Here is a 25,196-nt window from a genome sequence, read left to right as displayed (position 1 = left end):
ACAGCTGAGCCATCTCCCCAGCCCCTTCCCTAACTTTGGAAGTACATTAGATGGCTTCCAGTTAAAGAAGGGCCTTAAATTCATAGATGAGTTTTCCTTCAGAAATAAATGCACATGGCAGCACCTTGTGGCAGGGAAGCGACCACAGATCATCTCTGTTCCCCATTTGACACTAGAGACATTAGGGTCCACAGGGCAGCAACTGTGGGTTTCCCGGAAGCACTTTGCCAGTTCAGCTTCTGGTGGATTTGTACATATATGACTGGGTGGCTGCCTCTTCAGGTGCCTTTGGGAATGAGCCTCTGGGGCGAGCACTCCTGGTCCAGACACTGTAGCCTGCCTTGGCTGTGTAGAGCAGTCGATCTGAGGAGAAGACTGGAGTGACAGGAGGCAGCTGCTGGGACGCAGCTGTGAGAGCTGGGGCTGTGACACTGGAGCATCAGGAAGATCTCCTGGTGTCTGGAGATGGAGAGGCCGCTGCTCTGTGTACCATGCAGCTGCGATAGGGCAGAGGGGAACATCCTAGTCTAATAGACCACAATGCTCTGTGCCAGACTGGACTGGAGACCAGCCTCCCCTATGACATCCAGCCCAGTCTCCAACTCCAGGTTCTGTGAGTACCAGTGTTGCTGAAGGGGCAGAAACCGAGGCTACAGTTACTTTAGTCCCTGGGGAAATGGAAGACCTCACAGTTGTAGCTGGTCTCCGTTAGGGCCAGGTTAACTCCACATGACCAGAGCCCAGGCCGTTCTTGTGCTGGGACAAGGGAAGCCCCCAGTTTTGCCAGCCCCACCAGTATTCCAATGAAGCTTGGAATTCCAACTCCAACATATACGTGTCCTCAAACTCTGTGTTCATAAAGATTGGTGCTTTGGAGCATAGCTACACCCCTACATCCCCCAGGTGGGAGCTTACCAGCCTTAGCATCAACACAGAGGACACTAAACTGAAGAAAGTCCTTGGAGAGGGGGACATTGGATTGGATTGGTTACTGTCACAGGCAGCACTAGCAAAGGCTGAGCTCTCTCCCAAGTTCGGTACTAGGTCCTGTGCCTTCCAGCATCATCAGGGGATTGACCACTTTAAACATGGCAGGCACACCAACATGCCGGCCAGCGGTGCTGTGCTCCCAGTGCTCTGGATCTGAATGGTGAGGCCGATAGTCAGGCCCACCACTGGACCCAAACCCTAACACTTAAAACCCTGAGCCCTCTGCTACCAGCTGCTGGGACCCTGGGGAGCTGGACTACAACCTGCGTTCTGCCCATCCAATGGGGAGGCAGCTGCTCTGTGCAAGGACTAATAAGCCTCAGGACAAAGCATGCTTTCTCCCGCCCTTTTGTAGTAGCCTCTCCATCCCACATAAGCCCGTGCAATGAGAACACAAGTCAGTTAATATGAATGCAAAGCAGTGTGCCTAGATTGGGCAGATACTCTGTTCTCTTGCTAAGAAATCCCTTATAACTTGTGCTTCAGCTCTTCCATCTTCTTTCCTCCTCCAGAGAACCCGACTCCCTCTCCTCAACTCTCTGCCTCCACCTTCCCTTCCCCTGCTCAATCTCTGGCTCTCACCTTTATTTTATAAATTAAAACGAGAAGGTTCTGATGAAGTCACCTGGGTACGTGGCTAGGCAGCCCTTCTTGGGAAAGTGGGATTAGCATCGAAATACAAACACTTCTGGGACCATCCACAACACCACGGGTTCTACAAACATCCAAAGACAAGGCTTAGGGTCCAGCCCCAACTACTGCATCTGCCTACATGTCCATTTTTGCTCCATTTCCAGCACCCAGAACACGCTGTGCTGAGACAAGCCTTTATTTCTTTTCTAAATTTTACTTATTTATGCATAAATTGTGTGTGTATGTGTGTGGTACATCGCACTACAGATGGTTGTGAGCCACACTTTGGTTGCTGAGAATTGAACTCGGGACCTCTGGAAGAGCAGCCAGTGTTCTTAACTCCTGAGCCATCTCTCCAGACCCACTTTATCTCTTCATGACTCTAAGTGGAGTTGGGGTGCAGGTGTGTGCTTTGGCCAAAGTCAGCTCACTCCATGATGTGAGATGGAGGTATCTTTGCCCTTTTACTCCCTAAACACTGTTCTGATTTTATGCAAAGTCCCTTGGCTCAAGAACTCAGAGATAGATAGAGACTAACTTGGGGAAACTCATGTTCTGCCAAATTATGGTGCCCCAACCCAAAGGAACTTAGAATCAACCACTGTAGTGTATGAGGAATGGAACTTGCTGGAAGGTGACTTTTTGATCCCAAGAGAAAAGTAAGATGCTGGCTACTTGGTCCTGCCCAGCTGCAGGCAGGGAGGCAAATCCGAGGCCAGGAGTAAAGCACTGATCAGGCAGCCCAAACTTAGGCCCCAGGGAGCAGGAAGCCTACGAGAACCCCCACAACTTGTGCATGGACAAACTAAAACAGAGACACAAGTAAGTCCTGGCCATCTATCAGCTTCCACCCACTCAAATGTGTTGCTTCACTTCATCATATAAATTGGCTGATGACTTAGTAATGTGTGGCCACCTAGCACCTCCCAGTGACCATGTTAGGCATCAGTGAATCCATAGCTGCTAGAATGTAGCCACTCCATTCCAACTGCTGTCTTCCAGTAGTTAAGCTAAGAACCCTGCTCTGAGAAGCCTCCCTCACCCTGCAAAGTCCCAGAGACTTTTTTACCGTGGGGCTTGGGGTTTCACAACAGAAATCCTACACGTACCACAGCATATGAAATGGTTTGAGCTTTCAAAATTTTTTTATTATTGTTCAAACTGGGTCTCAGACCTCAAACTTCATGGCTTCCACTTCCTAGGTGCTAGGATTGAAGGGCTACGTCACCACTCCAGCAATCCATGCAGTTTAAGAGCAGGTTCCCTATAATCCCCAGTCTTTAGCTGCAACCCTGTAACATTCGAGCATAACCCCCATGTATCCTCTGGTCACACTGTCCACAAGCTGTTAGATGCTCTTTGGTCCTTTAACAAGCTGGATCGAAGGTTCTATTAGAGGCTGTGCAGTCGGGAAGTGCGGGTGCTGGGACAAGGGACCCTGCGGCCTCGCTCACCTGTGTCAGGTCTGTGGACTCCTGTTCCAGCATGCTGCCACCATGGTTCCCAGGCGCCAGGATGCACACTCGGCCTGAAGCTCGCCTCGGGGCACGGCGCAGCAGGCCCGCGCAGATTTTGCGGAAACCTTTGCGGAAATGCTTGGAGACCAGAGCGTAAACGATGGGGTTGACACACGAGTTGGCATAAGAAACTAGGTGTGAAAGGATGCGCAGCGCATAAGTGGCACGCGTGAGCGGGAAGCGACCAAACCATACGCAGAGGATAAGCGCGTGGTGGGGCATCCAACAGAGGCAGAAAAGCACAGCCACGATGACGATCATCCGTGTCACCTTGCGCTTGGCGCGCTGGGAACCTGAGCCCGCAGCCACTGGGCCGACAGTGCGCCAGAGGTAGCACAGGGTGCGCGCGTAGGTCAGGCTGAGGACCAGCACTGGCAGCAGGTAGCTAAAGACGAAGGTGCAGAGGTCCATGGCGCGACGTCGAGGTGCGCTCCACGCTGGGTGGCACACTGTCAGGTTGGCCAGCTGCGACTGACGGTAATAGCTCAGATAGGGACCGGAGAAGAGCAGTGCTAGCCCCCAGATGAGCCCGATGGCTCCCAGCGCGTTTCGAGGTGTGCGCAACTCTCGGGAGTGCAGCGGATAGCGGATGGCCAGATACCTGCGGGGACAGTGGAGGGGGGCTGTCAGCTAAGCAAGCTAGGCCATTGCTAACTCTGGGAATGTGGCCACTGACCTACTACGCGCAAAAGGGCATCCCTAAACCACCGAAGACTAAAAGTTGTAGAATCTGGATTTCTGGGGGCAGCGATTGTTATCCTGAGGAAGACCCGAGGCTCTAACAGACAACCCGGAGAAGACTTGGGTCAAAATACAGCAAGGAAACTCCTAAAGAAAGCTGAAATTGTATGCGTCCCTCCAGTGGACTTAGAACGCACACATTGCACTCAGTGGAAAGCGGAGGATGAGGACCACCGTGGCTTCTTCGCTGCTCTTCTATGGGAAGGTTCAAGTGATGTAAAGGGGAGGGAACTAAAGACACAGGACCAGGATTCAAGAGTCTTTTCCAGTCAAGATCCCTCCAGGGCATACCGGAAGTTTCTCTTTCTGGGCCCTTTAGCCAGGGAAGGAGCATCAAACTGCTGGCATCTCTGGGCGGAGAGCCTTGACCTTGAGGGCTTTGGGCTTCAAAGACGAGCTCACGCTCCCTGGGACTTTAGCATGGGTCTTCCCAAAGCACAGCCCAATCCTAAACCGATGGCGCCGGACAACGCTCCAGGTGCTGAGCTTAGTGCCAAGAATCAGACTCTTCTCTGCAGCTCCCAATTAGCATCTAGATCCTGGCAACTTAATTTTGCAAGCCAACTCCGGTCCGAGTACTGCAAGGTTTCATAGAGACGTTTATCTCAAGCCATAATAACGTGAAGACCCCAGGGATCCGATTTCTCGTCGAGGACCAACTTATCGAGGGACATTCTTAGTCACGGAGTCCTAATCCCCCTTCTGCTCGCGTTTCGCGGCCTCGGTGATTTCAGTGTTCTCACCCACTCTGCGCATCCCTTTAGGTCCCTGTGTAATGACTCCAGCCCGAGCCCCTACCTGCGTGCCCAGTTCTCAGACACAACAGAACGTTCACTCACCTATCCAAGGAGACGGCGGCCAGCGTGAAGCTGCTGGCGTGCATAGTGAGGAAGATGAGGAAATGAACGGCCTTGCAGAGCAATGAGCCGAACACCCAGTCGTCCAGGGTGTAGATGGTGGCCTGAAAAGGCACGCAGCACAGGATGAAACACAGGTCGGCCACGCCCAGGTTGAGGATGAACAGGTTGGTGGTGCTGACCGCCTGGCCACCGCGCAGCAGCACTGCCAGCACCAGCGCGTTGCCCACGGTGCCCACGAAGAAGATGAGCGCGAAAAATAGGGGTACGAGGACCGCCTCGGGCTGCCAGCCGCCGCCACCACCTTCCTGGCTAGAGTCCTTCGCCTCCTGGCTGCCTGAGCCATTCATGGTGTCACCAAAGCGGACGCCGCCCCCGGCTCCCGCAGCCGTCCGCGTCTTGGTGAGCGCGCAGCTCCCTCTCAGCAGCGCCCCAGCGAAGACTGCCGAGCTCCAATAGTCAGAGCAGGGGTGCGCGGGGGACTGGAGGAGGAGCGATCACCCAGAGTGTAGGATGGTACCCTGCTTCGGCCTGCAGCTATCGAATGACCCTGGCTCCATTCGCTTCCCGCACTCAAATCCTGGGACTCGCTCTTCTTTAGACTTGAGTCTCACTGGCTTGTCACACTGCCCCTGGAATTGTGGAGGGAGCAGGGTGCATAGGGTTGGGATACCCAGGGGGTGGGGGAGACATGGGGAACCTTAAAGAGATCCACGCCATTCTCTCTCGGAATTAAGAGGCTGACACAGATTACTGGCACCGTGGTTGGTTTCCCCCAAAAGGCCCCCAAAACACACAACTAGCAAAGAGGAATGACCAACCATAATTCTAGGCCTCTCCCGTTTCTAATTCCTTGGAATACCTCACCCTGCCACACTGAAACTCCAGAGGGCAGCCCAGAAAAGGAGAAAAGAGGAGGGCGTTTTGTTGTGGTTTTGAGACTGAGTGTCTTTGTGGAGCCCCCATACTGGTCTCGACTCACCCTCTGCATTGGTGTCTGTGGTGCTGGGATTATAGCCATGGGTCACCATGCCTGGCCAGAATGGAAATTTTCATCTGACAGATATTTTCCCTCCAGCTTAACCAGAAGGTCACTGATTATGCACTATTATCAGCCTGTCTGTGACCCTCACTTCCCTTTCGATGGACTGGCCTCGAAACACTGCCTTCAAAGAAGTATGAGATAAGAAGTATTGCAAGGATTGGAACAAGGCTTGAAACAGTTAAGAACACTTGCTACTCATGCAAAGGGCCCAGGTTCGGTTCCCAGCTCCACATGTCAGCTCTCACTGCTTCCTGGAACTCTGATTCCAGGAGGGAACTTTTATTTTTGAAGCATTATTTATTTATCTCACGTACGAGTCCACCGTAGCTCCTCAGGCACATCAGAAGAGCCAGAAGCCCTAGAGGGAACTCTTAATTAAGAAAATGACTCCAGAGGATTGTCCTGTTGGCAAGAGTGTAGAGCGTTTTTCGACATTAGTGATTAACTTGAGAGGTACCAGCTCACTGGAGATGGTACTGATCTTGAACCATAGAAGAAATGAGCAAAGCCAGTAGGTAGCATTCCTCAGTTCCTGCCGCCAGCTTCCCAGTAAACCTGCCTTTAATATAATCTCAAAAAAAGGGGGGGGAGCTGGAGAGATGGCTCAGTGGTTAAGAGCACTGACTGCTCTTCCAGAGGTCCTGAGTTCAAATCCCAGCAACCACACGGTGGCTCACAGCCATCTGTAATAAGATCTGATGCCCTCTTCTGGTGTGCCTGAAGACAGCTACAGTGTACTTATAAATAAATAAATAAATTAATTAATTAAAAAAAAAAGATTAAATGGCAAGTCATTTTTCCTGCTGAGCCATCTTGATGGCCTATTTTTTGTGTGTGTACACATGTATATGGTGTGTGTGTGTACATGTGCATGGTGTGTGTACATGTGTATGGTGTGTGTACATGAGTGTACACGTGTGTGGTATGTGTGTACATGTATGTGTATGTGTGCATGTTATGGTGTGTATGGTGTGTGCATGTGTATGGTATATATGGTGTGTATGGTATGTGTGTGCATGTGTATGGTGTATGTGCATGTGTATGGTGTGTGTACATGTATATGGTGTGTATGTACATGTGTATGGTGTGTGTATGTGTGTGTGCATGCCGGCTCATGCTTCACATCTCAGTATGTGTGTGGAAGTCAGAGAACAACTTTTTGGAAGTTAGTTTTTGCCTTCTACCTTTTGGAAGCAGTTTGTCTAACTTTTTGTTTCCAAAAATGTTAACCTTCATTTTTATTCTGTTATGACTATGAACGTTCTGTCTACATGGATGACTGTGTACATGCATGTAGTGCACTAAGAGCCCAGAAGAGGGTTGGATCTCCTGGGTCTGAGATTCTAAATGGTTTTGAGCCACGATTTGTGGGCTAAAAATTAAACCTAGATCCTCTTGCAAGAGCAACCAGTATTCCTAACCACTGGGCCATCTGTCCAGGCCCAGTCTCTCTTGATGCTTTTGCTCGAGAATTACATACTCCACACGACCTGAACTCTGAACTCTAATGGGGGTGGGGTGTATTGTAGACATAACTTTTTGCAACCTACTTTAACAACACAAAGAGATAGGCTGAGTTACTCATCCAGCATCTTTGCCCCTACAGCGATTGGCCCAGGACTGAGTCTCTTGGAATGCCCGACCTCAAAGATTCATAAAAGTCATCCTTGGATGGTCACACCAGCTAGACGAGGCCACAGGTCTCAAGCTCCTATTGGGGACATTGCCTTCTGACAGAGGCCAGTGCTTTTCACATCAACCTCAGGGGGAAAAATATGGAAGCAGTTAGTTACACAGAAGCCAGGAGTTCCCTAGAATGAGGAACCTCTTTTTCAGATTTACAATCAGGAATCCGAAGTGTTTAGGCTTTCGCTATTTTTTCCTCAACTCGAGGTAATACTCCAGCTTCAGCCTCCCCGATACTGGAATTAAAGGCGTGCGCTACCACTCTTCGGGTGCAGGGATGCACGAGGTGGGCATCTTTCTCAGGTCCTCCTACCCTTGGTGGATTTGGAGGAAGGCTAATCCAAGGTATAGCCACCAGTGCAACCCGGGACGCGCAGGCGCACACCAACACACCACAAAGGCAAGAGAAAAAAAAAAACCCCGAATCCGCGGCGGAGTCCGTCAGTGTACCGTCGGCCCCGCCAGGAAGGTGCCGCTCTCTCCCGCCGCTGGTCGTCTCGCCTCCTCCATCCCATCCTGCTTTGCGGCCCAGGGGCAAGATGGCTGCTGAGAAGCAGATCCCGGGTGGTGGTAGCGGTGGTGGTGGAAGCGGCGGCGGTGGCAGCGGAGGGAGCGGTGGTGGACGCAGTACCGGAGGAGAAGAGAATAAAGAAAACGAACGCCCTTCAGCCGGATCGAAGGCAAACAAAGAGTTCGGGGATAGCCTGAGTTTGGAGAGTATCCTAGAGCAGTGGCCTAACTCGCAATGACTACGTGTCGCTATGGAGGGCTGGGGGCGGGAGAGGCACCTGGGCTGCGGAGGCCAAGGCGTGTTGTTTCTTTTGCTTTTTACTTTCAGCATTCCCACGTCCATGGTTTGCCTCTCGTCCGGTCTTTCCTCTCAAGCTCCTCACTTTCCAAAGCTTTTCTTCTTCTTCTTCTTCTTCTTCTTCTTTTTTTTTTTTTTTTGCAAGTAGTGCAGAGATGTTGGGCAGGATTCCTTCTGTTGCCCCTCAGATGTCCAGTTGGAGGGCTGAGCTGGCATTGACACTCTGCCCACCCCGCAGAGCTCCTAGTTGGTACCTTGAGCCACCGGACTGTGGAGGGGAAACTGAAGCCTTAACATTTCAGCGTAGGGCTGTTGTCGGACAGCTGTTGTATACTGGTTAATAAAACGGCTAGATGCTTTGATGTTGGAGGTAGAGTGCTCTCCGGAAAAGCTTCTTACCTGTTTTCAATATGTTACTTTAGTTAATATCATGTGTATAGTTTTTTTTTTTTTTAAAGTAGGTTTGTAAGGCATTTTTATCTTGTTGGAGTCTTCAAGAAGAACTGGAGGAAAAATTTGAGTGTACGAGTCCGCGTGGGTGTGGATGTAGGCGCGCGCCTGTGCTGTGTGTGCAGGTCAGAGGTCGTCTTCCTAATTCACTATCTTTAAGACTGGGTTTCTAACCAAAAGTGGAGCTCACTACCTGGGGTAGACTGTATGGCCAGTAGGCTCCAGGAATCTTTCCGTCTCTTGCTATTCCAACGTAGGGATTGCATATGCAAGCAACGGTATGGCCTTTTTACATGAGTTCTGGGGAATCTTAACTTACGACCTCATACTTATACAGCAAGTTTTTTACCAGCTGAGCAGTCTCCCCAACCCTCAGGAATCATTTTCTAGTTTGTGTTAGATTATATATCATTAGTGTGGTTGCAATAGTAGTTAGTATGTGTCTTTATGTTATTTTAAATACTTTAAAATGTTTTTATTTTTCTTTTATGTGTGCCTTTGTCTGCATGCTTGTGTAACACGTGTGCCTGGTACCCACAAAAGCCTGAAGAACATGCAGATCCTTGAGAACTGAACTTACAGATGTTAAGCACCTCCACGTGGGTGCTGGGAGTTGAACCTGAATCCCGTTGGATGAGCAGCAAATGCTGCTAACCACTGAGCCATCTATCTCTCCAGCTGGTTTGTTTGTTTCTGAGACAAAGTTTGTCTGTGTAGCCCAGCCTGGCCTTGAACTGCTTCTCATCTCTGTTCCTTCTGAGTGCTGAGATTAGGCATAAGCCATTGCTGGAGTCCTTTGTGGCTTTTTGAGATGGGTATCAAATGAAAATGATTTAGAGGAATTTCTGAAGTAAAGCATGCAGTTTTTATGTGTGTGTGTAAATTCTCATGGATTCGTACTTTGCTTTTTGCTCTGGTGATATTGTTCTTACTGTGTGTTAGAATGCTCAGGAAGAAGATAGACATGGATTTTTTTTTTAATGGAAATTGACACGTGCTGATCGTATGTTTTGGAAGTGTTAACAGCTGTTGGAAAGTTAAATTTGGCAGGCGCTGTGGGCATATAGCTGTGCAGCTAGCACCTGACATTTATAACTGGAGCCTGCTTGGATGAGTGACGTGTGAGATCCAGGTGGACACCTCAGAGGCAGCATTTACAACACCACAGTTTTGTTTAATCTGCTGGATTTGAGACTCCCTACCAGCACTGGCCTCCCTTTCTGTCTGAAAATAGTAACAGTTGGGACAGTTCACAAAGTATAAACTTAGCCTTGTCCTTTGATAAGGTAACTAACTGTTGGAAAGTTACAGAGGATCCTGTCCCTGGCTAACATCCTCAGGCTCCCACAGGAAGTTGATGTGCTGTCGGTGTGGTGCTGCGCTTGACCTGCTGGGTTCTTGCCTTTGTAAGCTTTTCCTTGATCTTGGCTCTAGTTCTACAGATTATTAAGGAGTCCCAGCAACAGCATGGCTTACGACATGGAGACTTCCAACGGTACAGGTCAGTGTCCTGCACACCTTGTGTGGCAGTAATTGTGGCATTTTCTAACGTAGCTGCTTTTGTTAATCTCCTGATCTCTCTGAATGGGAACATTTACCTAGGTGGTTCAGCGTTATACTGCTTCTTCAAAAGATACAGATTCTAAGTTCACAGTTTTATGAGGGCTGCAGAGGTGGCTCAGTGTGAAAAGCACCAGAGGATCTAGGTTTGATTCCCAACACCCAGGTGGCTCACAACCATGTGTAGGATTCCATTCTCAGAGAGTTGAAAGCTCTCATTGGCCCCTGTCAACGCTCCATGCATGTAGTGTACAGACATCCATCCAGGCAAACACTCACACAAAAAAGAACAAGAATACTGTTACGGTTTGAGTGCTTGCTGAGGTCTGTTTGTCTTTGATTAAGGAGCTTGGCAGAGTCTTTGCTGCAAAGTCATTCATATATATATATATATATATATATATATATATATATATATATTAAACTAAGTATTTTACAAAAAAGAACTTTGAGGGGCTGGAGAGATGGCTCAGTGACTAAGAGCACTGACTGCTCTTCCAGAGTTCCTGAGTTCAACTCCCAGCAACTACATGGTGGCTCACAATCATCTGTAATGAGATCTGATGCCCTCTTCTGGTGTGTCTGCAGACAGCTACTGTGTACATATATATAATAAATAAGTCTTTTTTAAAAAAGCTATACCACCAGCCTACTATAATCTTAAAGAAAGAATGAATTTTGCAAGTCTGTGAATGTGCATTCTTGTTAGGCTCATAGTATGTTCATGTATATTCTGTAGTGTCCAATTGGTTTTATGACATATAAGCTAATATTATTTTGATGCTTAAGTTGATTCAGGCTTGGTCAGCAGAAACCCTTTCATAACCAACCCCAGTCTCCCCTAACAGGTATCCCGTAGTCACTTTTTTGCATATACTGGAATGTGCTTTTTTTCAAATGCAACTTTATTTTTATTGGGATAGAGCCCAGGGTCATTGGGTGTTTGGAAGAACTTATTACTAAGCTACGTTGCACCTCTGAGTGTATCTGTTTTAGATATGGCTTCTGGGTTAGCATCTGTGTCATCTATGCTGACCTCCAGCTTGCTCTCATTACTTGCCAAATGCTCAGTTTACTGGTGGGCACCTGGCTCATGTTTTCATCTTTTGAGAGAGTCTTAAAATATAATTCTGGCTAGCTTCAGAATTGCTATGTAGCCCAAGCTAACCTTAAGTTAGGATCTGCTTAAATTAGCCTGCCACATGGTGGTTATACAGATGTGACTCTCCATGCCTGCCAGTCTCAGGTTGTTTGTTTATTTTGTGGTCCTGAGGGTTGTGCCCAGAACCTTTGACACTTGGGCAAGTGCTCTGCTGTTGTGTGCATCATCCCTAGATCTTGCTTTCTTTAAGGCAGTATCTCATAGTCAGGCTTGGGCTGTCTTCAGAAACTGACTCCTGTAGCTCTGGTTCCAGGGAGTCTGATGCTTTCTTAGGGCAGGTGCCTGTGGAGTATAGAGAAAGGTGTTGGATCCCCTGGAAGAGTTACTGCTAGAGATAGTTCTGAATCACTGAATGAGCTGCTGGGAACTGAACTCCAGACCTCTGGAAGAGCAGAATTTGATCTTAACCACAGAGCCGTCTCTCCAGCCCCTTCTTTCTTAGTATCTTTTTATTTATTTTGTGTTCACATGTGTTTGCATATGGGTACATGCTTGCTGAGGCACACTTGTGGAGGTTGAGGGGACACCTTGAGTAAGTCAGTTTTCCCACCATATAAGTTCCAAAGATAGAACTCAGGTCATCTGCATGGTAGCAGATATCTTTATCCACTGTGCCATCTCCCTGGCCCCAATTTGGGCCTTATTGATGACATCGTAGGAAGAGTCAGTAGGGTCAGAGGTCAAGTAGAATAGAGTGGGGGAGCAGAGAACAAGAAGCTGAGGAAGTTCTATTCTACAGTTACAGGGAGAGTTTGCCTGTGTGCGTGCGTATAGAACACGTGTGTCCTGTCGCAGAATGAGTCTGTGACTCAGGTCTCCTGCACCAACATGACCTGTGAAATGTCTGTGTGTAGCTGCTCAATATTGCAGGAATTTCTTACCTCGCTCTCCCCTTGTTTAGGGCTGTGATTGTTTATTGTTTAGTCACATGACTTGCACATCCAGTTGTTTAATGAGGCGCTGCTTGATGACAGTTGGAGCAGCTCTCCTCCAACAGTTTTCTTGCACATCAGATTTCATGAAAATGTGCCTCCCTAGGCTGGCAGTTGCTAGTAAACATATGCTGATTATTGCTGTCCTTATGTTGGGGACTTGAGCAGCTCTGAACTTGTCTGGCACTGCAACTGCTGCCAACTGCTACCACTCCACAACTGGGCTCTCCTGCAGGCCACACCCCCACAGAGACTGTCTCTCCTGCAGGCCACACCCCCACAGAGACTGTCTCTCCTGCAGGCCACACCCCCACAGAGACTGTCTCTCCTGCAGGCCACACCCCCACAGAGACTGTCTCTCCTGCAGGCCACACCCCCACAGAGACTGTCTCTCCTGCAGGCCACACCCCCACAGAGACTGTCTCTCCTGCAGGCCACACCCCCACAGAGACTGCCCCTCCTGCAGGCCACACCCCCACAGAGACTGTCTCTCCTGCAGGCCACACCCCCACAGAGACTGTCTCTCCTGCAGGCCACACCCCCACAGAGACTGTCTCTCCTGCAGGCCACACCCCCACAGAGACTGCCCCTCCTGCAGGCCACACCCCCACAGAGACTGTCTCTCTTGCAGGTCACACCTCCACAGAGATTGTCTGTCATGCTCTCTTTTCTTTTCCTTCCAGCAATAAAAGTTGAGCTGTCTCTAGTGTGCTATGTAATGTCCGTCTCTTTGGGCAAAGATTGTGTGACACACCCCTTACTTGGTATTTTTCCCAATCGAAGGCTTTGGTCCTGCTGAGATGCTGCAAACCTTTATTAAGAAAGTCTGGGTCCTCATGAAGTCCTACTGTACAGGTTTACCAGGAAATTTGGGTAGGAATGGGGTTAATGACCCTAAAGACTGTGATTCTGGGGCTGGAGAGGTGGTTTAGCAGTTAAGAGCACTGACTGCTCTTCCCGAGGACTCAGGTTTGAGTCCCACCACCCACATGATGGCTCACAGCTGACTCTAACTCCAAGGGATCTGACACCCCTTTTCTGGCCTCACACAAGTGATAGACATACACGTAGGCAAAACACCCGTAAAAAAATTTAAGAAAAAAAAAAGAATCTTTAAAAAAAGACTGATAATATGGCAATACTTAAATATTTGAAGCACGGCATGTGGCTCACACATGTGATCTTAGCAACTGGTAAACAGAGGCAGGTGAATTGCCTTGAAATCTGAGGTGTACCCTGGACTATCTAGTAGGTTCCAGGCCTACTGTGCTGCTGTGTTAGACACCATCTCAGAAAAACCAGAAGCGGGGAAGTATTCTATTATGTCGTATTAGCTGACGTACGGGAGTGTAGAACTCCATAGTTTGCTGCCTGTGTGTGTGTTCGCTGTTAGGCGGATGACCTGATGTCAGTAGTCACTGTGAGCAGAGCTCTGACTTTACCCGTACTTTATTACAGAGTATTCCGTCCAGAGTACTACAGCTTGGCTGAATGGGTCTCATTTTGTATTTCACCTCAGGGGCTACTGTTCTCGAAGACAAAGACGCCTCCGGAAAACACTCAACTTTAAGATGGGGAACAGACACAAATTCACCGGGAAGAAAGTAACTGAGGAGCTCCTGACTGATAACAGGTGCAGGCTCTAAGTCCGTCTTGCTAACAATAGACTGAGTGTAGCGGTAATTATTAAATAGTTCTCTTTATCTGCACCGAGGTCTCACTCGGTGGATGCAGCTCTAGTGGGGAGCCGAGCGCACCTGGACACCATCACAGGCTCCACAAGCTGCCCTCTCCTCTCGGCTCCCTTCCCAGGCAGTTCACTCCGCCCTCTCTAGCTGCTTCCGTCCCAGGTGGCCTATCACTGCCCCAGCGTGTTGTTTTCACTTACTACTTACCAAACAAATTTATATGTTAAATTCTCAATCCATAATCCCTCTGCACAATAAGCTGATAACCAATTGACAAAGGTATAAACTGCACATCTAGATAAGATAAATAGACCCATGGAAAGAAACCATTAGAAATAATTATAACAACCTTATCCATCTAGAGATGGGCCGAGAGAAACATCCACTTCTGCTTCCATGTTGCCTCCTCTTGAATCACTTGCTTTCTCCTTCCGCTTTCCCAGACTTTTCCCCGCCTACCTTTCCTTCTCATCCAGTGATAGGCTCAACCTGCTTTGTTGTATAATGACATCAGAGCAAGACAGCACAGACAGCTCCTGAATCTCTCATATGCCCTCTGAGCAGCTCTGGGATGGCTGCACATATAGGTGAAGAGATATCAGTAGCTTGCTCAAAAGCTGTGCGGGAGTTGGGCTGTAGTTCCATAGGTGCAGCGCCTGTCTCGAATACACAAAAGCTTGGCTGTGATATACAGCAGCACAAAAAGTGGATGTGCTAGCATACACCCGTGTTTTCAACAATCGGGAAATGGAGGCAGGAGGACCAAGAATTTAGGATCATCCTTGGCTACTTAGTTACTTTAAGGGCAACATGAACTCTTCCACACCCTATCTCAAATTGCTCCTCTCTCCACCCAAGAAAAGATCAGTCTATGAAGTAATATGTATTGAGTGTCTCCAGGAAATCAGTTCCTGGAACTCCAGTTTGGCCCAGATGGTTCTCTGTCTGCCTGTTTGTATAAATTAAGTTTGTGGCTAGGGAGATAGCTGGTTGGTAGAGTGCTTGCATGTGAACGTGTGAACTTGAGTTTGCATCCCTGGCACCACAGTGAAAAGCTGGATTGTAACCCAGGACCAGGAAGGTAGAAACAGCATTATCTTTGGGGTTTGTTGGTTGACCATTCTAGCCAAGGTGGTGAGCTCCAGCTTTACCGAGAGATGTATCTCAAAAAGTAAAGTGGAGATAGACTATGGAGATGATACTCAGTGTTGACCTCTGACCTCCAGGTGCATGCACATGTATGTGCACACAGGTGTATATACCACACACACATACACAAATTGAAAGTGCACATTTTTAATCTTAGCACTTGGGCAGCAGAGGGTGGTGGATCTCCATGAGTTAAGGCCAGCCAAAGCTACACAGAGAAACATCTCAAAACAAAACAAAAAAGATTTGTTTAATTCATTTAATTATTCTTTATGTTTTGTTATGATAAACTGGGGTCTCTAGAACCTTAAGCATGAGTTCTTTCCAAAAACGTTCTACAGCCAGGAGTGGTGGAACATGCCTTTTATCTCAGCACAGGAGGCAGAAGCAGGAGGTCCTCTGGAGCCACACAGGAAACTCTGTCTTAACACCACTGTACTTCTTTTTTTAAACATTTATTTATTTTATGTATGTGAGCACACTGTCGCTGTCTTGAGACACACCAGAAGAGGTAGATCCCATTCCAGATGGTTGTGAGCCACCATGTGGTTGCTGGGAATTGAACTCAGGACCTCTAGAAGAGCAGTCAGTGCTCTTAACTGCTGAGCCATCTCTCCATCCCCTGACTACACTTCTTGAGAGAAAAAGAAGTCTTGTCCAAAGTATAGCCAAGGCTGAGCTAGATGCCATGCTGAACACAAGAGGGAGAGGAGGAAAGGCATGTTTCTCACTGAGAGCTCTGGGTCAGATGCAAAACCAGGGAGCACTTCTAAGCATGCCCAGAAGAGGAAACTCACACGGAGGACGACTGTCTTTGACTGGGTTTCAGGGGACAGAGAGCAGCTTGTGAGTCTGAGGGCTGAAGGAATGATGAAGCTCTGAAAGTTGCCCTGTGCTTGGGCGGGGGAGCACCTGGGGGTGGTGCATGGTCAGAAAGCTAGAAGTGGAGACCGTGATAGAAGGACTAGGACAGAACAAAGGAATCCCGGGAGCTCTAGAATTGCTGTTGATGAAGTTTCTTGGTTATTTTTGTGATTTCAGTTTAAACCCAGGGCCATTCTGCCACTTAGCCACTTCAGCCCCACAATCCTTTATTTTGGTTAGACAAGAGTTGTAAAAAGATTAACTAGCCAGGCCAGGTGGAGCAGGCCTGTAATCCCAGCTGTTTGAGAAGCTGGGGCAGAAGGATCTGAGATTGAAGAGTGTGGGCTTCAGAGTCAGGAGGCCTTGATAGCTCCTGCCTCAGTCAGTCAAACAAGCACATTGGTGGCTGGGAACCTACCTCTGCTGTAGAGAACACTTTACCACTAAGTGTAATCTCCATTAGAAGACAGGAAAAAATGAAACTAATACAAAGACTCCTGAGGAGCTGGCTGGAGAGATGGCTCAGTGGTTAAGAGCAGTCACTCTTCCAGAGGTCCTGATTTTAATTCCCAGCAACCACATGGTTGCTCACAACTATTTGTAGTGAGATCCGATGACCTTTTCTGGGGTGTCTGATAGCTACAGTGTACTCACATATAAAAGAAAGAAATCTTAAAAAAAAAAAAAAAAAAAGACTCTTAAGGATTGTGGCCGACTTCAGTGCTGACACCTTGGGAAGTGGTCGCTGTTGATATTAGTGTAGAATGAGGTGCAGAAAGACCAGTGTTCCCCCAGTCACACAGCTGAGTAAAGACACAGGTCCTCCAGTGTGGCCTCCAGTGCAGTGGTTTAACACTCCTCAATGTTAACTGTCTCTCTGAGGTTTTAGTATAGTCTTGTACTTGCTTGCTGTGAGATAGGGTCTCACTCTGTAGCCCAGTCTTTCCTGGAACTTATGATCTTCCTGCCCCAGCCATGGGAGTGCTGGGGTTCGCAGTGAGTGCCACCATGCCCGAAAGGACATGCTACCACTTAAGTACTTGTTTCTAACTGGGTTCCGCTCCTGGGGTGGCCTGATCTGAGGTAGTAGAGACTTTTCACTGAGATATATATATACCCTCTAGTGACTAGAATTGTGAGATATAGCCCTGGATGATGTCAGAGATGCTGACTTGGGGCCTGTTCTGTGAGGAGTCCTGAGGGAGGGGCAGGAGGAAGGAGAAAAGCTAAGAAAGCACATTATGCCTCAGAATGCACTGGGTTGTGTATCCTGGCCTTCATTGACTCCCAGCTCTCTGGTGTAGATACTTGCTGCTGGTTCTGATGGATGCAGAGAGAGCCTGGAGCTATGCCATGCAGCTCAAACAGGAAGCCAACACCGAGCCCCGAAAACGGTTTCACTTGCTGTCTCGCCTTCGAAAAGCCGTGAAGCATGCTGAGGAACTGGAACGCTTGTGTGAGAGCAACCGCGTGGATGCCAAGACCAAGCTAGAGGCTCAGGTCACTGTTCTAACTAACATCAGGTTTACTTCATTGTGGAAATTAGACACATGACTTCACAGACCAGTTTTTTACTAGGCACAAATGTCACTACTGAGCTCTAGTTCTGTTCTTTATTGAAAGCCTAAGGTAATGTATCTTAGTTTTCAGTTTTTTGTTTTTTATTAGTTCTAGTCTTTTAATAAAAATCAGACTTCTTCTAGTGCATAGGTAGAAAGGTGTATATTTTATATCTCAGAAAGTTCTAGGAATATTTTTGGCAATGAGTTTTTTTCAGAGATGATATATAATAAAAATTATGCTCAACTTTTAAGTTACTTGGTGGTGCAGCCTACATGACCGCACTTTCTCCATTTATGCTGAAGGTGAAAGGTGGTAAGGTTTATATTCAACTCGGTTTTGTTTTTAGTGATTTTTTTTAAAAAAAGATTTATTTTATGTATGCATACCAGAAAAAGGCATTGGATTCCATTACAGATGGTTGTGAGCCACCATGTGGTTGCTGGGAATTGAACTCAGGACCTCTGGAAGGGCAGTCAGTGCTCTTACCTACTGAGCAATCTCTGAAGCCCTGTTTTTGATTATTTTATGAGTGGCTATTTTACTTACATGTATGTCTATACACAGCATGCATGTTTGGTACCCCTGGAGGTCAGAAGAGAATGCTGGTTCTGAATTACAGACGGCTGTGAGCATGGCATGTGTGGAGCATTGAGCCTGGGTCCTCTGGAAGAGCAGCCGTCAAGAGTCCAACTCTTAACCACTGAGCCATCATCTCTCCAGCTCTACTTTTGTTTTTTTAAAATGGGCCTTAAATAGTCCAGGCTTAACCTGGACTCCCATAGCCAAGCCTAAATAAGTGCCAAGATTTTCCTCGTGGGAGAGTCCAGGTTTCCCATCCAGGCTGCAGTCAGGCTCACACTCCCCTGCCTCAGACCCTGGATGCTCGAGGATTCTAAGGTGTGCGCTGTCAAGCCTGTCAGTGTTGACGCTTAACAAAAGTGACTGCTGTGTGGTGGGTGTGGAATGACATGTTTGCAACAAAAGGGTTGGGATTTGGGTTCTAGGGATCAAACTGAGGCTCTCCAAGGCCCAGCATTGAACCTCTGATGCCTCTGTGTTGCTCTAGAAACCAGTTACTGTGTGAAATGAACATGTGTCCTTTAGAGTACAGTGCTCTGCCCTGAGCTGTGCCCTGGGAGACCTTTTTTTTTGAAGTTCTTTCCTGGGAAGAAGTGAACCATAAAAATTACCCATGTATCACACTTTAAGTTTTTCTCTTTAAAAGTCAACTTGATGGCGCTGGAGGGGTGGTTCAGTGGTTAGACCACTGGCTGCTCTTCTGGAGGTCCTGCGTTCAATTTTCAGCAACCACATGGCAGCACACTGCTGTCTATAACTTCTGTTCCCGGGGCTCTTATGCTGTCTCTGGGCACCAGTCACACATTTGGTGCACAGACATATGCTGGCAAAACATCCATACACATGTGAATAAGAAAGAAAAGTCAATCTGAGTCCAAAGCAGGGTGGCCACACCTTTTATCCCAGCACTTAAGAGGCAGAGGCAGGTGGAACTCTGAGTTCAAGGCCAGCCTGGTCTTCATAGTGATTTCTAAGCCAGCTAGAGCTGCATGGTGAGAAGCTGCATGTCTCCAGAAAAAGGGAGGGAGGGAAAGAGCCACCATGCACACAGTACCAAAGTTAGAAGCCATTGTGGACATGGGGCCAGAACAGTGGTCCTTTGTGCCAAAGCAGCTCTTTATGGGCTAAGCAGGAAGCTCAGTGGTAGAGCACCTGCCTAGTGTCACACATGTTCTTGCTTAGCAGTTCTTTCCATCCCCTCACAGGCCTACACAGCTTACCTCTCAGGAATGCTGCGCTTTGAACACCAAGAATGGAAAGCCGCCATTGAGGCTTTTAACAAATGCAAGTAAGTCTCAGGTCCACAGTGATGGCGAGTTTCAGTTACAGCCACAGTCAGGCTGCAAAACCCTGGTACTGACTTTGTGGAAGTTAGAGCATTTTCTTTCTCCCTTTTGTCCTTAGAATACTTCCCTCTGGTGGTCAGCAAATACCCTCAAAGTGCTGGGTTTTGATTTTGGCTACATGTTCCTCGTGAGGTTTTTTTTTTTTTTTTTTTTTTCCTTAAAATATGGCTTCCACGTCTTTGCTCGCAGAACTATCTATGAGAAGCTGGCCAGCGCGTTTACAGAGGAGCAGGCTGTGCTGTACAATCAGCGTGTAGAGGAGATCTCGCCCAACATCCGCTACTGTGCATACAATATTGGTGAGCAGGCTCTGGTGTGGTTCCTCACCTCGCTTGGCTTTCTGGGAGGCTTATGTGACTATCCCTGTGTTTCAGCATCTACCCATGGCCTGAGAGTGTTTGATTGTTTTTTTGCTTGTTTGTTTTTGGGTTTCACCATATAGGCAAGGCTGGCCTCACACTCAGAGAGACCCACCCGTCTCTGCCTCCCAAGTGCTAGGATTAAGGGTATACACCACATACTACAGCTGGGTTAGCCTTAGTTTTAATGATAGTAATAGTAGAGCTGTCTAATTTTCACTGTGTTACACACACACACACACACACACACACACACACACACACACACACGGCAATGATGAAGAGCTGTCTTTGACAGCTCCACTCTACTCTACAGACCTTGGCTGTTTGGCTTCAGCCTCCCTCTATCTTCTCCACTCCCCAGGAACAGTTTACAATTTCCAGCCAATGATATCTTTATATTTTTGGAGAAGTATACAGTAAAACTAAGTGAAAGATTAGAGAATCTTCATGTTGTACAAGCTCCCTTCCCCTTGTTTCTCACAGAGTGGAATCTTTTTTAAATGTTAATATTTTGTGTCTGTGTGCTGGCTTGGGTTTATGTGTCCCATGTGCAGGCTAAGGAGGTGAGAGGAGGGAATCAGGTCCCCTGGACCCTCTGTAAGATTCCGTAGGAGCAGTGTGCAGCCTGTGGTAGTGCTGTTGTACAGCAGAGCCTATGGTAATTGCTATAATAGCCATGGTTTCTCACAGTCCACAGTTAATCTTGGGGCTCAGCTTGACAGTGAGTGCTTTAGAACTTAGCCCCGTCAGAGGATGTGTGCCCATGTTAGCAGTGTTCCCACAGCTCCAGTCAGGCCATTTTGATAAGACTCACCTTCAGTGCAGTGTTGCCGAGGGCCCATGGCGGTGTGTTCATTTCACTAACGGGAAAGGAATTATCAGCAAAGCACAAAACCCTAAACGATTCCTCTGTGTCTGTCCCTCAGGTGACCAGTCAGCTATCAATGAGCTCATGCAAATGAGACTGAGATCTGGGGGCACAGAGGGGCTCCTTGCTGAAAAACTTGAGGTAATCTACTAGACAATACATAACCCAGTCTGGGGATGTTTACTATTACTATATGTATATTTATATTTATATCTGTATCTACATTAAGATGTTCCTTCAATATTTTAAGTATTTAACTTAAATGTGTGTTTACTGTCAACTTGCATATATGTGGGGGGGGCTCATTTTATAACTTATGCTGATCTTGAACTCATGGTAGACCTCCTGCCTTAGTCTTGTAAGTGTTGGGATTACAGATGTGAGTCATCATGTCTGCCAACCTATTTCCTCCCTGACCAAGTAACATAGGTTCATAGAAAAAGTAAGAAATTTAAAAACTGGGGGAAGAATTTTGATTTTTCCATCAAAATTCATGATATCAGGGAAAAATTCAAAATTAGGAATTTTGCATGTTTCTAAGTGTGTACTGTGTTGGTTGTAGAGATGGCTGACATTTTCGCTTGTCACTGAGCCACTGTTAGAGCATTAACTAGGACTACTAAAAACTACTTGCAGGCCTTGATCACTCAGACTCGAGCCAAACAGGCGGCGACCATGAGTGAGGTGGAGTGGAGGGGCAGGACGGTTCCCGTGAAGATCGACAAAGTGAGGATCTTCTTACTAGGCCTGGCCGACAATGAAGCCGCTATCGTCCAGGTGAGGAGGGAGGACTCTTGGTGTTCGCCTCTGTGTGAAGTCAGGTATGAAGGACAGTCATGGGGGAAAAGGAGCTTCAAGAGGTTGGCTCACCGCAGAGGGCCCTGTTAGGGCAGCGGGGCAGCTGCTGTCAGGCTCCTGGAGTCTGACCTGCTGTCCCCACCTCCTTGCCCTCAGGGCCACCCCTCATTCCTGGGCCATTGACAAGAGCCTGGGTAAACCAGAATATCGTGTTCTGTCTGTGGTCTGCACGTAATGGCCACGCAGAGCTGTACTTGAAGCTGCTTATTGACATAATTACCTGCTTATGGCTGTGAACAAGCAGATGGAGCCCCAAAAATAGAGATCCCAGAGTTCTCCTGAGGCAGCGGGGAGGCCCTTTAGAGCTCCTCCACAGGAGGTGAAGGGCATCTTTTCAAACAATGAGCTGCTAAAGCCTGGCACTTGCTGGACCCTGCCTTGCGGACTTGTGTTGGTGGGGATGCTGAGCACCCAGACTTAGCAGCCACTTCCCACAGTGGCTGCTGTGGTTCAGAAGCATTTACTCATGTGCTGGCTGTGCCGCATACTGCTCTGCCACCTTTTCCTTTACTTAAAGCCGAGTGATAGAACAGCACCAGAAAGCTCCTTGTTCTTCAACTAGAGGACTGGGGAGCTGACTTAAGTTTTATGTTTGTTTATTTTGTGAATGGAGTTTTGTGACTAAGGGCTGACATCTGGATAGACTCTCCTAAAGCAGCTCAGGAGCTGGGGTGAGGCCATGGGCAGGGAGTGTAATCATGTAGAGACCTCAGATCAGTCCCTAGTACCAGGAGGAAAAGACAGTTCAGGACTGGCCAAGAGTTTGATGATATTGGGAAGAAAAAAGGTAAAGTAACCATATTCCAATGTTGAGAAAATAAAGAAAATCTAGCCAACCACTGTCAGCTCCTTTTGTCTAGAGTTTAACTGTGTGTTTATAGAAGGAAATGAGTGTGTTCTGTTTACTGTCTATCTCATCGAGCGGGTAATAGCAGGTGTGCCTCTCAGCCTGCATGTCATCTGTTATCAGACTCACATTGCACATGGCTCATAGCATCCTAAGTGACAAAGCAGCAAAGCTTTGCTACGTGAAGAGGTTTTGTTGTCTGGTTGGTTCTGGTTCGTAGGGCTGAGGTCAGACCCAGACCCTAAAGCCTGCAAGTCAGCTGCTCTGCGGTGGAGCTCCACCTCAGCCCTGCGTGTTTTGTTTTGTTGGAAATAGGGTCTCATTCTGAAGCTTGGAACTTGCTAAGTAGACCAGGCTGGCCTCGAACTCAAAGAGGCGCGTCTGCCTGTGCCTCCAGCATGCAGGGACTAAGAGGCTTGGGGCACCACACCTGGCTTTCTACCTGCTTTGGGGGGGGGTTGAAACTGGGTTTTGTGTGTGTGTGTGTGTGTGTGTGTGTGTGTGTGTGTGTGTGTAGTTCTGGAACTCTCTTTGTAGACCAGGCTAGCCTTAAACTGCTAGAGACCTCCTTACCTGTCTCTGCCTCCCGAGTGCTGGGATCAAAAGGGTTTTTTTTTTTTTTTTTTTTTTTTTCCTGTCTGTTTTTAATTACTATTGAGAATAGATTTCTCAAACTAAGGACACTGTCTTAAGTTTAAACTTTTTTTTATTGTATTTTATTTTTTTACCATGTATGCAGCTACGTGTACACATGTGAAAGTCAGGGACAACTTCCAAGGAGTTAGTTTCTCCAGTCTCATTTTATATTCTTAATACTTACTCAGTCCTGAGTGGTCACCGGCAGTGGTGGAGGTTATTTTGGGGCATCTTGTTTTGAGAGATTATAAATATTTGCATTCTTGATCATTTATACCCTCATTCAATTCTGGGGGAAAGTCAACCTACCTGTTTCCATTTTGTTTCTTATATTTATTTATTATTACATTTTAAATGTACTTTTGTGGGCATGGGGGAGATGTGTGTGCAACAGAACACAGCTGGTTTCAGAGGACCACTTGAGAAAAAAGTCAGTTCCCTTCTTCCACAGTGCAAGTCCCAGTGATTGAACTCAGTTGTGAGGCTTCCTCTTCTCCAGATGACCTGGCCCAGCTTTTGGAGTCTGAATAGAAAGGAGAGCATTTCCCTTCCCCCACCCCAACCCCTCGTGCCTTTTTTTTTTTAATGAAGTTTTTTGTTTAATTAAAGATTTATTTATTTTATGCATATGAGTACACTGTAGCTGTCTTCAGACACACCAGAAGGGGGCTCAGATCCCATTACAGATGGTTGTGAGCCACCATGTGGTTGCTGGGATTTGAACTCAGGACCTCTGGAAGAGCAGTCGGTGCTCTTAACCACTGAGCCATCTCTCCAGCCCCACTCTCCTTTTCCTTGTGTTCTTTTGGACCTCTCTCTCAGGCTGGGTGGGACTTGATTCCTGTCCCCATGATTCTTCTGTGGGTGTGGTGGATAATGTGGCCAGGCTTGCCTGTTTGTCTCTTAGTCACACACTACCATCTCCCCAAAATTTCTACCAACCAGTGAAAACAATCTAGGAGTGTCAGTAATACTGGAAGACACTGTGGCTCCGTGTCCTCGAACTGGCTGACTTAGCGGCATCACTGGAGAAGAAAGCCTGAAACACACCCTGAACGTTTGGAGTTTCATTGATTGATTCAGACTTTAGTAGGCAGGGCATCGTTTCTAGGCTTCAGACACTGTGCCATTGGGAACAGTGGTCTAGCTGGGCACATGCTTTTATGCAGGAAGTGTGCCATTGTGTCCTGGCTGGGTAGCAGATGTGGCAGGCTGGGATATGGAGTGACTAGTCTTGTCCCTGCATGTTGAAAGGCGTGTCTCCTTTCGGGAGTCATCTTGGCATCAAGCATGGGTTCTGGAGTAAACGAGAGCAGTAAATACAGGAAGACTTCCTGTTTGGAGACATCTTGCCCCAGGCAGGAAGATCCGTGGCAACTTTTCAGATACTGGTGGTCTCTGAGTCACTCAGCAGCGTGGGCAGCACATGGAAAACAACCCACTAAGTCCTTCCCTTCAGACACACCTTTTCCTTGGTTGTTGTGGAATATCTTCTTAATTCCTTACTGAGAACGTGGGGGAAGTTTGTCCTCAGCACTGTGGTGCCGAGGCAGCCGCAGAGGCTGTGCCACGGCTTAGTGTTCTGGTATCTTTTGATCTTTAAATTTGAACATTTCCTACAGATAGGAAGAAGACAGGTCCTCATTTATTGCCCATTGCCAGACAGTTCAACCCCACCCATCCGAAGCAGTGCTGTCATTTATCTGTGGGTTTAGGGCTGACCCCTTCTGTGGTGACTGTCAGGTCGGTCCTTAAATGGCTCCATGGGGTTCACTTATCAGATTTCACAGTTCCACTGAAATCTCAGAGTCCAATTAGGTGATGAAGAGGAATCCTGCTGGAGTCGCAGCAGACAGAACAGCACCTTACCGAGCTTATTCTCTGTAAATTACCATGTTTAGTCCCAGCAGTACCCATGCTGATGCTGATTGTGGACCATGGCTAAGCACTTGTCCTTCCTGCAAGTCTGTTGGACAGCAGGCACTGCTCTGGTGGGAAGTGAGCTGATGGGGCCTTGTTTGCCTTCAAAGTACAGGAGGCCATGGTCCTGATTTG

General features: G+C 47.7%; 2 protein-coding genes across 2 annotated transcripts in view; one reads left to right on the top strand and one right to left on the bottom strand.

Annotated features, from left to right (window-relative positions):
• Positions 1-2,990: 2,990 nt before the first annotated feature.
• On the bottom strand, positions 2,991-5,088 carry GALR2 (galanin receptor 2; the record flags this gene model as incomplete). The annotated part of the gene is made up of 2 exons (XM_080924662.1): positions 2,991-3,741; positions 4,721-5,088. The coding sequence occupies 2 exons, from the start codon at positions 5,086-5,088 to the stop codon at positions 2,991-2,993; spliced, it is 1,119 nt and encodes a 372-aa protein (XP_080780788.1).
• Positions 5,089-7,993: 2,905 nt separating this feature from the next.
• The window catches only part of SRP68 (signal recognition particle 68), a 28,578-nt gene continuing 11,375 nt past the window's right edge, over positions 7,994-25,196 (top strand). Inside the window, exons 1-8 of the mRNA XM_080922993.1 lie at positions 7,994-8,186; positions 10,162-10,228; positions 13,901-14,014; positions 17,387-17,582; positions 19,430-19,512; positions 19,760-19,869; positions 20,859-20,941; positions 21,437-21,577. Of these exons, the coding sequence (XP_080779119.1) occupies positions 8,009-8,186; positions 10,162-10,228; positions 13,901-14,014; positions 17,387-17,582; positions 19,430-19,512; positions 19,760-19,869; positions 20,859-20,941; positions 21,437-21,577 (972 nt within the window). The 5' untranslated portion in view covers positions 7,994-8,008. The remainder of the gene's footprint in view (positions 8,187-10,161; positions 10,229-13,900; positions 14,015-17,386; positions 17,583-19,429; positions 19,513-19,759; positions 19,870-20,858; positions 20,942-21,436; positions 21,578-25,196) is intronic.

The sequence above is a fragment of the Micromys minutus genome, assembly GCF_963924665.1.
Source record: "Micromys minutus genome assembly, chromosome: 10".
In the NCBI taxonomy this organism is placed as follows: Eukaryota; Metazoa; Chordata; class Mammalia; order Rodentia; family Muridae; genus Micromys; species Micromys minutus.
Note: the sequence above shows the minus strand (reverse complement) of the source record. Positions and strands in the feature narration are given on the sequence as shown.